Raw genomic sequence first — 13,743 nt, 5'->3', positions numbered from 1 at the left:
CATACAGAGAAAGCTGCATGAGCTAATAAAAAGAACATGGAGGACGTGATGCAGCAACCACTTGATTATGGATAACGCATGCTGTCAAGAGACGTCAACTTAGTAGACGCAAAGTCAGAGAAAGCTGGTGAAAATAATATCAGTTTCAACCAGCAACTGTAATAAACTCAGAAATGTTGAAGTGCCAGAAGATATTTTCTATTGGCCTAAAGCATGCTGCTAGTCGGCACAAGATATTTGCAATGCTAGATCGACAACGACAATGGTGCAGTCCTCCGCACTGCATCGCCCCCAGTGGCCAGTACGAAAGCAGTTAACTGTGCCCAGGCAGATAATGAAGACATGCTAATGGGTTACTACAGTTGCAGAAAAGGGGAATATTTGTATCAAAAGTTCAGCTACATGATGAGTAATCCCAGTGACAAAAATGACAAGTGATATGTTTAATTACTCTAGAAAAAGGAATAGGTGGGTATTTTGAATACACGGATGATGCCACTAGTAAATCGGATAAAAAAGTAAGAAGGTATACATGTGTGTCTACATCAGTTGTAACCTTTACGGATGGGGATAAAAATGAAGGATGCTGAAAAAGGACTGTTATGCATCCAGAAGAACTTCATTCAATAAATATACAGGATTTGGAAGACCGATACATGGTGAGAAAATGGAATTTGCAAGTGTATATATATCATCTCTCTTTCTGTCACTTCAAGAAAAATGGTGATGCCATGAAAGATATCCACGGAGATTCAGTAGTAGATATTACACTGTTATCTTTTATAGAGAAAGAACATAGAACAGATATGCCAATGCAACAAATGGACCCATCTAAGATCAAACAAAATGTCCAAAGGTAATTCTAACCAATAAAGGATAGCAATGCTCCTCGTTATAGTTGGGCCACGATCTGTCATCTCCCGTCGCATATTTTTTGTGCAGATTCCAGACAGTGGGATCATAATTCTCTATCAACTCATAACCTAAACCATATTCTTTGATTATTTCTAGGAATTTGTTGAGTGAATCACCTCTCTTCGGGCTCATAAAGATGGCCTGCGAGGCTTCCGAATGCTTCAACAAAGATCTGACTACCCGGGCAAGGCTTCGATGGAATTGCTTGAAAAATGTACTGCAGGACAAGGGTATTGCGAATAAGTCAGCCATGGTAAAACTGAGAACTAGCTGTTGTTCATACATATTAGTGCTGACTTGACGTACAGCAGCTGCTTGCTCTATAAACTGTAAACTACTATCATCTCTTGAGAGGGCGGAAATACAAGTTTAACCATTTCTGCATTATGACTGGATCAAAGAATGCTGATCCGATCGAAGCAAAAAAAAATGCAATCAGCCAATACTTTTAAGATATAGCTTCCAAAACTGTTTTTCACACAAAGGAATGTACTTCCAACATTTGCACCTAAGCAATATTACAGCCACACTACAAGAGGATATTGCTGACACAATGAAATGATACTTAGCATGAATGGTTCATAGATGATCACTTGGTTTGTGATCAAGAACAATAAAGTGGTAAGCAATCCGTACCAGTCACTTGCAACAATAATGTCAAAAGAGTTAAACATCTCTGAAGGTTGCTCTTGATCCCAATGTAGTGTCATAGATTTAACTTTTGTCCGATCAAAAGTTTCTGCATTGATGGATATGTTCTTCTGAATATCTGAAGGTTAATGGCTTACAAAGGCAAAAAAAGGTAACATCTCAGAGTAATTTATCTGATTAGCTATTGGGTTGTGATATTCACAAAACGTATCACAAAAGAACACTTGTGGTATGTAGCTCATATTCAATCAATATTGTCTAGGAGTATGAAATTATGCAACAGCTTTTGTATAACTGATTAGAAAGGATACATCCAACTACTTGCGGGTTTCCATCTGAAATGACAACCTCGTTAGCATTTGCACTGGCAGCAATAACAAGTCCAGCCAATCCATAACCAGATCCAAGTTCAAGCACCCTTTTGGACCTATCATGAATTTGAAGGGAAAAATATCTGAGAAATATACTACATAGATTGAATTTAGTCAAAGAAGCACAAGACTATTATTTTCACTTAAGTATAATGATTTTCTTTGTAGTTGGTAGCTACTGTGGGATAACAAAGGTTCATTAGAGCATCTCTAACAGTAACTTAAAAACCTGTATTCAGTCTCCCGAAAAAGTGGCTTAGGATGATTTTGCAGCTCGCGCAGAACAGAAATCGTAAAACACGAACTGAAAAAACGCAATTGAAATCTCGCGGGAGAATTCATCGATGAACACATATAGATGGTACTTTGATGCTCCGATGAAGCATCAAAATTTACATAATATATACTAAAAACCTAAATTAGGTACTAGCCCTAACCGCGCGAGCTAATTCCGAGTAAAATGAGGCCCGATGGCCTCAGCGCGCGGCGGTGCCGGTGGTGGCGGAGCTTGAGCGTCGAGGCGGAGGATGGCGTCGACGCGGAGGACGGCGAGGAGCTCCTACTCGGAGTCAAGCTCGACGATCTCGAGCTTGACGCGGCGGACGCGCTCCTCCCGACGCGCTGCTTCGTACTCCCGCACTTGGCGGACGGCGTCAGCCTCCTCCCGGCGGAAGCGAGCGCAGGCCTCCGCCTCCGTGATCGCCGCCACATGCGCGATCACGGCGTCCTCCTCGTCGGAGCCATGGACGTAGTCTCCCGCGCGACGACGGCGTCCTCCTCCTCGGAGCTGTCATAGACGGGCAGGCGCGGGAGGCGGCTCGAACCGCCGGAGGAGGAGCCCTCGCCGCCGTTGTTGCCGTACTTTGCGAGCTTGCCTGAGGAGCCCCCAGTTCGTCCACCGGCGGGCGCTGCGCTTGCGCGCGCCCTCCGACCGGTTTAACTTCCGCCGTTCCGTGCGGAACACGAGGGGCCACGGCGGCGAGTCCCCACCGCCCAAGCCTGCGCCGCCCCGTGCGCCGCTACCACACGAAGCCATGGCGTCGCGGAGCTTGGGCGAAGCGGCGCTTCAACGCGCTGGATTCCTCGTCGGAGAGGTGGCTGGTGGCGGCGGAGCGAGTGGCAGCGGCGGAGGGGAGTAGGGTTTGGAAACCGAACTCCCCTCTGCGGCCCGTTTTAATACGGGGCGGCCGTCGAGTTTCTCAGGCCCCCGAACTCTGTTTACCGGCCAGGCCTTGAGTTCGGGCTCCGTTCTGGGTCTATTTCGGCCTAAACCCGTAAACTCACCGGAATTTTTTGGTTCCGGCTCATTTTTCGGTTACTGTTGGAGTTGCTCTTACTAGATGTTTGTATGTGTGAACAAATTTAAACCAACAATTCTAGACAGTGGCAGAGCCAGAGCACTCATGGAGCGTGAGCAGAGCCTTTACGATAGCGGCGGTGGCTGGCGTTTGCCCCAGCGAACATCAGTCTTAAGCACTATGATTACACTAATGCGTAATGGAGAGTTGCTGGACTAGCCTGGGCAGACGCCCGGGTCTGGCTCCACCCCTAATTCTAGATATAATTCGTGAGAGCTCAAAACTATCAAAAGGTAAAACAGAGACCAAAATGTCTCCAGTATCCAGTACTTGAGTTGAACACCTGTTCAATTATCTGTAACAGGAGCAGCTCAAGTTTTTTTTTAATGAGGAGCAGCTCAAGTTACTCAAGGATGCTACGCCAATCAGCAAAAGTAAGTGTACTGCTTACAAATTGGTCCAAGTTCACATGGGTAAATACACCTAACAACAAACCTGAACATATCCGAATGGTTGATACAGTAGAAGGCTAGGACCTCTTCTGACGGCCAACAACCTTCAGTGAATAAAAAATATAAAATAAAAGCTGAGGCTGGTTTCTATTCGACATAAGACAAATAGTACCACATAAGAAGCACATTGGAAGAACAACAAAGAAGTTGTAAGTTCAGAATTGTTTATTAGCAGTATGTCGCTTTCAAATGTATATCAGGAACTTAAAGTGATTGCTGACCAAAGAGCATTTCATGCAGCATGTGATGTTGCAAAAACTCATTACCTGGCTGGAAGCTAAGTCAGTTAGGTGGTTTACTATAGATGAACAAACTATAGATCTTAGAGGGGCATCAATACTAGAATATGGGTGAATCTCCTGCTCCCTCTGTTCCATAATTCTTGTCGTGATGGTACTTCAAATTTGAACCAAAACCACGACAAGAATATGGAACAGAGGGAGTATTAAATAACTTCAATAAATTGGTCGAATATGAGAATGTTGTTTCAAACTGCAAGTCTGCAACAGGCAAAACTTCTGCGTACATGGGACTTCAAACTCCTAACATGGCCAAAACGGAGAGGAATGCAAGAATGTAAAATGAACAAAAGATTAAACAGTTCACATTTTGCATATATTTAAATTCTTATGAAAGGATGTTTACATTCTCTTTTGACACAAGTATAAGCCTGTTCATTTACACTCCAAACAACATTTTGAAAACTCATCAATTTGACAAGGCAGTAACCGATAACAGTAAGAATTACATAATCTGTGGTAATAACAAAGAGAATAGATGAACTCGAACAAAACTTACATACAAGTCCAGTAGTGTCAATATTGTATCTGTTGGAAGCTTCAATGTCATTTAGTTCAACGGAATCGTCTTTTCTGTACCTGTAAACAAGCAAAAAAAAATTAACCTGAGGAATTGTAGCCGACCTTTCTAGATTCTAATTGGTGAGCCTTAGTGGACGGAGAGAATAATATGGTTCCCTATTTTATCAGAAAAGAACTAGAAGACCAATATTTCCATTAGAACAGGAGAAAAATAGCGTTTAGTATGAACTATGGGTAAAATAGTTGACTGCTTACATTACATTAAGTTCCGGTGAACCTCCACAGGGCAGCTTATAGCGAACATAGACATCTTTTTGGCATTCCACGCCATTTCCATTTAAGGAATTTCCTAGTGATTTATGTAACTGTGAAACTGGCACTACATGACACTCAATCAGGTTGAAGCCACGCGATGCCTTTCTGGAAATTTTGTTTGTGTCACCTATCTTCTGCTGGTCATTTGTAGTTCCGTCTGCGCAAATTAACCAGGAAACACAAAGTTAATGTAATATACATGTAAAACGAAATATAAAATATAAACCATTAAAAGGTAACAGATTTAGGAGAGAATTTAGCTACTCCCTCCGATCCAAATTAATTGACTCAACTTTGTCTAGATACGGATGTATCTAGATGTGCTTTAACTCTACATACGTGCATATCTAGGCAAAGTTGAGTCAATTAATTTGAATCGGAGGGAGTACTTAAAGTTGCAAAAAATAAACGAAAAAAGTTAAACAGAAGCAAACATGGACAGAAAAAAAAAGCTGCATTTCAGGATGCCAATCACCAGAGTGACATTGGAATGAAAGGAAGCTAATATGGTCTTCTAAGAGTTAAACAGTGACAAGGAAGTTAGCCTAGCTAACTTGGTTGGGCAAGTGGAGATACAACCCTACCACCCAGGCTCAAGACCTCATAAATGTGAATATGTTTTCCTATTGATATTGTAGCCCTTACAGTTCTCTTAAAAAATCAGTTAAGCAGTTGTTGCACAGATGAAAAGGATGATTATCTTGGTATCTACAAAAAAAGTATGACCAGCTAAGTGTGCATTCACAATTTTACGGTAGTGTTTATTGCGAAGGTTAAGCAGTGAGCAGAATAATTGCTCATACACAATAATAGTTATGATAGTACATAATTTTGAAGCAAGAACCTCATTTTTATCTCAATCAAATAAGACTTCATGCTCCAAATCAAGATACTTATTTCTTTGAATCAAGTAGTACTCAGGAAAAAGGGGAATGTGCCTAGCTCACTTAGTTAGCAGAGTAGATGTACAATACCACCTGCTCAGTACAAGTCCCCAGGAGTGCAAACTTAGGTTCCTGTTCATACACTCTGGGCTTCCACTACAGATTTATTTCAGAAAGTACTCAGCTATACAAGGAAATGGCATGTGCCACAGTGAGTTTTGTGTTACCCATTTTGCTTGAATGTAAAATTTGAGGCAAAAAAATTCAAAGCTGGAAAGGCATACGCTGAACATGAGCATCCCGATCTGGTGAAATGCAAGTCGGTAGAGCATAAACAACCAAAGTACCGCTAAAATACAAGATTAGTAAATTAAGAGTTCCAACTACACTCTTCCTGCTCCACAAATATCAGTGGTACCAGGTGTCACACGTCAGTTATCTAGTCTTTTGGAATTTCAATCGCTGAAGGCGGCAGATTGAACAGAACTGGACACTAAACTACACGATTCGAGAATAAAAAGCTGCCGTGGGCGTGAGAAAAGGGAAAGGAATCGGGAGTACGAGGAGCGAACGAGCAGTGCGCGGCAGAGGATTTGCCACCGCAGACTGGCATTGGAGGCGCCATAAGCAGGAGCAGACAACTACGCCGTGGCCGGCGCTGGCGACGGTAAGGCAAGGAGGATCCCATGGGGAGGGTGCCCGAGATGTCTGCTTCCATTTCTTTTTCCATGGGAAGCACTGATACGACACGCGGAACTGGTCGTATTCTTTAGGCTGGCCCGAGCCACACGTACATGGTTTTATCAAGCTTTGGGAGTTTGGGACTGATGTGCACCTGCCACGGCTGGTCAATTTTATGGTGATCCCCATTTCGAAAAAAAAAACTATGATGATCCCAATCTGTATGCCATTTTAGCAGCGCCATGGTTGGTTGGGGACTAGTTTTAGTTATGACGAAGAAGCCAATTATTGTTTGTACTGAATGGCAAGTGGTGCTCACTACATTGCAAGGCACAATGGAAGATCGGTCGAAGTTTGCTCATCTCCTGAATGAAATCTGAAGGCTTTCTCTCGAGGAATCATGAGGTCTTTCTCGACAAACTTGGTCATATACATACCAAGCGTTTTCATAGTCTACAAAATTTTACTAGAAGCAGCTTGCTCTGATGTTGGGTGCACCAGGTTTGCTTGAAGTGCACTGCAAACTTGGCATTACTTGTAACCCTATTTCTGAGTACCTCAGGGAAGCGCGGTTTGATTTTGTAGCCAGCGAAGCAAAGTCGATTCTTCTTCTTTCCTTTATTAGCCATTCACTAATCTAAAGTTGGAGCCACAAGTACCATTTTCGTTCTTGTAGGGAACGATTTATTTCTGGATGCCACCCATTCCGCACGCTCTTCCATGTACATATATTTTCTCCCCACCCCATGTTGGGAAGGAAGAGACAAGGTGATTGTGGAACACGGATGTATGTGGAACAAGGAAGAAGGCAGTGTATCCTATATATGAAGGTGTGTGTACAAAAGAAATTCGCAAGTCCGTACAATCATGTTCTTCAGTTAAATGGTCACACCATGATGATGCATCTGACAAAATAAAGGAGAGATACGTTTGATTGAATGCTATAGGTGATGCGAGAGAGAATAAATTTCTTTTACAACTTGAGTATTTATAGGCTCCATAGCTGGAACAGCATAATGAGTTTACAGCAATCATTTTGCATATGTATACTCTCGATCTGGTGAAATGCAAGTCGGTACAGCCTGTAAATGCCAATGGTCCCTAACATTAACAAGACTGTAAATCAAGAGTTCCAGCTAGAGTCTTTCTGATCCACAAATATCGGTGCTATGAGTTGTCGAGGTCTTATATGAGATATGACACGAGGAGTAGAGATAAAACGACAAGATGCGCTACCCCGCTATGGCGGCAGATCGAGCGGAGGAGGACGCTAAACTAAACGAATCGAGTATAAACAGCTGATTGATGTGGTGAGAAAAAAAAAAATGGAATCGGTAAGACCTGATGCGCGGGAGGGGGCGGAGCGAGCGAGCAGTGCGCGGCGGAGGATTTGCCACCGCAGGCTGGCATTGGAGGCGCCACGGGAAGGAGCGGACGACTGCGGCGGCGCCGGCGGTGGAGACGGGGAAGGCGAGGAGGATCCCATGGGAAGGGTGCCCGAGATGTCTGCTTCCGTCATTGTTCAGGCTGGGCCGAGCCACATGTACATGGTACCCTTCGATCAAACCAGCTTCGGACCGGTGTCCAGTGCCTGTGCACCTGCACGGCTGGTCAATTGTATGATCAATATACCACTTGCAGATTGATACTCCGATTCACCAAACTAAAATCATGACTATGTTTTTTTCGATAAAGGATGCTTTCATTACTTTTATAAGCAATTACATCCAGCCTCTGCATAACCAGGATGCACACAGCCATTTATGTTGTCTCAGGTTTGAAAATGATAAAAACAAAAACTAGGCGAGATACATATCAGGATGAAACATATAACGCCTAAGAAGAAGGTGGGGCATCTATCCGTAGACTATGCTGCCACCCATGTTGGGAAAAAGTATCCCTCGCCGTAGCCTCCAACCGTGTACAGACCTCCGTAAACAGGTCTCGGTTCTCCACTCGCTGAAGAGGTAACCACGAACGGAGAATACCTGTACATCTGTAGATGACCTGCAACAAAGAGCAATTTATATCATTAAAAATCTTGTCATTTCTACATAGCAAAAGCGCCCAGATAACTGCTAGCGCCCCCACCCTAAGAAGCAACTTAAACCTTGAATCGACACCATGAAGCCAATTACCAAAGACATTGGCAACACTAGTCGGAGGATACAGGGTAGATGCTACTTGAATGACTGACCATATAGATCTCGCGAACTGGCACTGGAAGAATAAGTGCTTGATTGTTTCGTCCTGATAACAGAAAACACATCAAGTACTCCCATGCCAATTACGCTTAACAAGATTGTCTTTGGTGAGGATTACCCCTCGACGAAGATACCATCCAAAAAATTTAATTTTTAATGGTATCTTCATCTTCCAAATCTTTTTATTATTATCAACTGGTAGATCAGAAAGAAGGATCGCGTTGTAGAAAGATTTCACAGAGAAAGCACCATTGGCATGAAGGTTCCATCTAAATTCGTCCGGTTCGTCCGATAATTGAATATCTCCGAGCTGTTGAATTAAGGTATTCCATGCCGCAAGTCTTTGTCCAAGTAAAACCCGTCTGAACGTCACATTCGGGGGTGAGGTAGCCATTACGGTAGCAATGGTATCACCTTGACGACGAGCAATCCTATAAAGAGCTGGATATTGTTCACTTAGGGGTGCATTGTCAAGCCAAGCATCTTCCCAGAAACGTATTTGTGCTCCATTTCTGATTGTGAAAGTGCCATGGCGAAAAAAATCATTTTTTGTCGCCATTAGCCCGGCCCAGAAGTGAGAATCCCCTGGTTTCCAAACCATTTGGGATAATATCTTCGAACCGATATACTTTCGCCGAAGGATAGTCTGCCAAGTCCCATCCTCAGTGAGGAGCTTAAACAGCCATTTTCCCAATAGGGCCGAATTCTTGACTGCCAAATCATGAACTCCAAGCCCACCTTGGTCTTTGGGACTACAAACTATACTCCACTTAACCAGTCGATATTTCTTTTTCTCGATGTCCCCTTGCCAAAAGAATCTGGATCGATAATAATCGAGTTTATGCAGAATTCCTTTTGGTAGGATGAAAAATGATAACATATACAGTACCATATTTGTGAGTACCGAATTAATGAGTACCAATCTTCCACCTAGGGACAGCAACTTGCCTTTCCAACTACTAAGGTGTTTTTGTAGTCTTTCTTCCACTAATTTCCATTCCGCGATTGTAAGTCTCCGATAATGAATCGGAATACCCAAATAACGAATCGGAAATTGGCCTTGCCCACAACCAAACAACTCTGTGTACAGAGCCATATCATTTTGGGCATCACCGAAACAGAACAATTCACTTTTATGGAAATTGATTTTCAATCCTGACAATTGCTCAACGCCAAGATTAATTTCAAGTTTTGAGTTTTTTCAAGATCATGATCCATAAATAGAATTGTATCATCGGCATACTGAAGTATAGATAAGCCACCATCAACTAGATGTGGAATCACTCCTTCAATCTGGCCATCAGCCTTAGCCCGCTCTATGAGTATAGCCAGAATATCCGCTACAATGTTAAACAACATCGGTGATAACGGATCCCCTTGGCGTAACCCTTTTCGTGTTTGGAAATAGTGACCGGTGTCATCATTAACCCGGATTGCGACACTACCTCCATACACAAAATTATTTATCAGAGCGCGCCACTCTGGAGAAAAACCTTTCATCCTGAGTGTTTGCTGTAGAAACGACCACTTGACTTTTGTTGCGGTCAGAAACCCACCGGCGAGCAGCGACGGGCAACACAGTAGAGCCGGGAGGCTCCCAGGACTGCGGCTGGCCCTGGTCCCTCCGAGCGATGGCCCGCAAAGACTCGGCACGCACGTCCGATGCTGGTGCAAGGGCGTGCCACCTGACCTATACCTGGTCAGGAAGGTGATGGATGTGCCTCGCTTAGTTTCCTGCATGGCATACACGTAAACATTAAATACGAGCCTCGATCGGCTCTCAGGTTGTCCTGTGAATCGGCTCGAAGAGCCGATCCACCCATGATCCGTACGGGGTGTACGAATATATGGTGGTCCTGCTTGATCAAAATAAAGCTAAAACGACCTACTACGATTTAGGGTTTTCACCACATAATCGGAACATCCTACTCGTGATTGAGCCTGGCGGCCACGCACGGTGATCGTAAACCGATCCTAGACAAGGCCTAAAAACCAACACGAGGTTGATCCCCGGAACATCCTGTCTAGGGCTAGCAAACTACACCCTACGCGCCACTGGATCCTTCAACCCGTTTGTAAGGCCTAACTATGCAGATATTAAACTAATCCTTGACGAACAAGGAGCAATCATAACGGATCGGATCTACTAAATAATAATCAAGCGGGGTGCCGCCCTTACACCTAGGATAGGCGTAAGGGCGGCTAGACGTCTAAGGGTTGCACGACGACAGCATATGATATGATGAACAATGCTAACCCTAACACGTCTAAGATAACTACGTTGCTCGCCATCAAAAAGGCTTCAGCACGAGCAACGCATGAACAGCGAATAAACACGTACTGCCTAGATCGCAAGATGCGATCTAGGCAGCATGACGCTTACCTGGAAGAAACCCTCGAGACAAGGGAGTTGGCGATGCGCCTAGATTGGTTTGTGGTGAACGTGATTGTTGTTTATTTCATAAACCCTAGATACATATTTATAGTCCGTAGACTTTCTAACGTGGGAATAATCCCAACCGGGCACGAGCCAAACTCTATCTAACCGACACGTATCCTACTATATTACAGATACACGGGCAAACTAGCCCAAACTTTGCATATAAGGCCGATTCATGTATTTCTTCCATGTATATTCTTCAAGCCCATCTTGATCGCGGCCCACCTCTGACTCGGTCAAATTCTGGTGATAACACATGCCCCCCTGGTTTTGGAATTGATAATTCCAAAATCACTCCGCTCTTTCTTCGTCGGGTCATGTCTTGGCAGAGCAGAACCGTCGCAATATCCTTCATCATGATGCCTTGCCTCTTCCACTTCTCCGCGTGATCTGGCAATTTTTTTTTTGTTGGGCACCATCTCCTCGGAAACTGCTGTGGCATTGAATCTCCACTACACCCCCTTTATTTAACTGTGCCGAACGGTTCGCCACTTCATCCCCTCGCTCTGTTCCGGCCATCGGCATCTAAAAAACCCTCTTTCCCTGTAGCAATGTCTTCCTCTTCCTCCATCTCCTCAGGCCTCTCTCTCCAATCTTCCTCCTCGAGCGAGCAGGAGTGGAACTTTGATCACGTGCCAGATGGCCCACCCGAAGCACTCGTCGGGTCAGATGGTGACTTACCTCTGACCGATGGGGAGGACGACCTCGAGTTCCTCCTCGAAGGGGAACTGAAGAGCGAGAGCGAAGACGACCTCCACTCCTGGGCGAACTCCACCTCCTCCGACGAGGAGGAGGAAGAAGAAGAAGCAGAGGAAGAAGAGGAAGAAGAGGAGGATGATTCCTCCTCCTCCGCTGGGTATCCGCCGGCGAAGCGCTTCCGCGCTTGGGCGGACAGCGAGGATGATGATGATGACGAGGAAGAAGAGGCTCCGGCCGAGGGCTGGGGCAGCAGCGACGAGGAACTCTCTGGAAGCAGCGCCGACGGCAGCCACGATGCCGACGATGAGGCCAGCGAGGATTAGTAATGTAGGACTAGTAGTCCCTGAGCAATCGGCTCTTCTTTTGTTCTTCTTTTCTTGAGCAATCGGCTCTTCATTGTAAAAAACCCCTCTTATTAATGGAGAAGAAATTCCTCAGCTGATTCTGTCCTTTTACCAAATTTGCTGGTTGCTAAAATAAGTCAACAAATTAAGAGCCGATGGCAGCGCATCGGACCTTGCCATGAAACGCGAACAAAGCCAACTCTATTGTCCATCCAAGTGGTAATCTGTGACTTGTCCGCAAGAGCAAAACCCAAATCCCCAAAACGCCGCTTGAACAGATCCAACCCACGGCCATATGAACCTCAGATGTCAACCACGCGGGTTCGCAACTGCAATGGATCCATAGGCAACACCATCCAATGCCCACGCTATGGTTTCCAGCCTGAAGGTGATCCTTAACTGCCCCTTGGAGTCCGAACATAGCGCCTTGCTCTATCTTTTCGCAACAACAGAAACGGCCCTGACCCTGTAGATGATGATGACAGCTTCCCTTTCAGGGTCCTTTCCGCCGCTCTAGTAGTCTTCTTCTGCAACATCTCACCGCTTTCGAAGAAGGTTATGATGCAGGATCAGCCGATGACACCCCAATCGGCTTCTAAAAACAGAGCATCTACCAGGCCAGCTGCCCCCCGAGTCCCCCGAGCCTCAGTCCAGGCGAGAATAGCGGTGAGGATGCACAGATCAGACAAAGGGCTTTGAACTCAGGTAATTCTGAGACTGCCACCGTGCGGAGCCAGCCAAACTTGCCCTCCTCGATCGCCTTTTCTTCCGTTGCAAGCCGATATTGTAGACGAAACACCAACGGCTTAATGAACAAAAGGCTGCCTTGCATGCCAAAACTGACGCTTCTGACAGTACTGCTGAACTGGCGCAAAGGGTTGGAAGTCCTCGAAGAGAAAGTTCGGGCACCAAAATCGGCTCATTGCAGCTGAGGAAGCTCTCATTGTTCACTCCCTCAAGGAAGCAGAAGGCCTCAAAGCTGAACTGAAGACCGACTTGGTGAAAATCCGCGTCTTGAACACGCAGCGGGTAGATCCTGTGTAATTGTACTAGAGTCGATGGCTGTGCATCGACTTTGTTTCTTAGCTCTAAAGTCGATGTCCGTGCATCGGCTGTATACCATGAGAATTTTTTTTACTAGCCGATTTTTCTATCGGCCCCCAATATTTCCCTGCACATGTATCGCACATGTTCATCTGATTAGGTGCCCCCCGAGCCAAATCTGCCAGGTAACTGCGGGTATCGGCTCTGTAGTTAGCCAAGGCACTGTATTTGAACGTCGGCTCCGTTAGGACTAATGTTGACTCTCATCAGCCGACGTAAAACCGCTGCCCATTAGATCGATGTTGAACACAGGCAGAATGTATGGTGAGGATAATTTTGGCCGATTGCTGGAATCGGCTTCCATGTTGATTGAATCGCTCAATGAAGGTTTTGCAATGTTTCTCCATAGATCTTTGGGGCCGATCCCAAGGATCGGCCTTGCCACGTTTGTCCATAGGTTTGTTCTTGCTATACGGTCAGGCCGGTGGATAAGACCAGCCTAACCCCATCCTTTGTCACGTCGATGCGCTCGCAGTCGTCCAAATTGATGCCTGAGAGTGGCTC

The 13,743-nt window shown here is 45.1% G+C and overlaps 1 protein-coding gene across 1 annotated transcript; it reads right to left on the bottom strand.

The window, feature by feature from the left end:
- Positions 1-657: 657 nt before the first annotated feature.
- LOC127296376 (calmodulin-lysine N-methyltransferase) lies at positions 658-7,992 on the bottom strand. Its single transcript, XM_051326438.2, has 7 exons — positions 7,790-7,992; positions 4,824-5,040; positions 4,546-4,625; positions 3,731-3,791; positions 1,878-1,993; positions 1,552-1,684; positions 658-1,132 (listed from the first exon to the last, which is right to left on the bottom strand). Exons 1-7 carry the CDS (start codon positions 7,965-7,967, stop codon positions 838-840), a joined length of 1,080 nt encoding a protein of 359 aa, XP_051182398.1. The 5' UTR covers positions 7,968-7,992; the 3' UTR covers positions 658-837.
- Between the last annotated feature and the right edge of the window lie 5,751 nt (positions 7,993-13,743).

Source organism: Lolium perenne, chromosome 4 (assembly GCF_019359855.2).
Source record: "Lolium perenne isolate Kyuss_39 chromosome 4, Kyuss_2.0, whole genome shotgun sequence".
Lineage (NCBI taxonomy): Eukaryota > Viridiplantae > Streptophyta > Magnoliopsida > Poales > Poaceae > Lolium > Lolium perenne.
This window is presented reverse-complemented; position numbering and strand designations above follow the sequence as displayed.

What these genes read in the sequence shown, in the direction of transcription:
- LOC127296376 (XM_051326438.2), bottom strand. Translation starts at nt 7,967, where the DNA reads ATGACGGAAGCAGACATCTCGGGCACCCTTCCCATGGGATCCTCCTCG. An exon ending in AACCATTCGGATATGTTCAG is followed by an intron (nt 1,994 to 3,730) that starts GTTTGTTGTTAG and finishes AATTCATGATAG; the next exon opens with GTCCAAAAGGGTGCTTGAAC. An exon ending in AAACCCGCAAGTAGTTGGAT is followed by an intron (nt 1,685 to 1,877) that starts GTATCCTTTCTA and finishes ATTAACCTTCAG; the next exon opens with ATATTCAGAAGAACATATCC.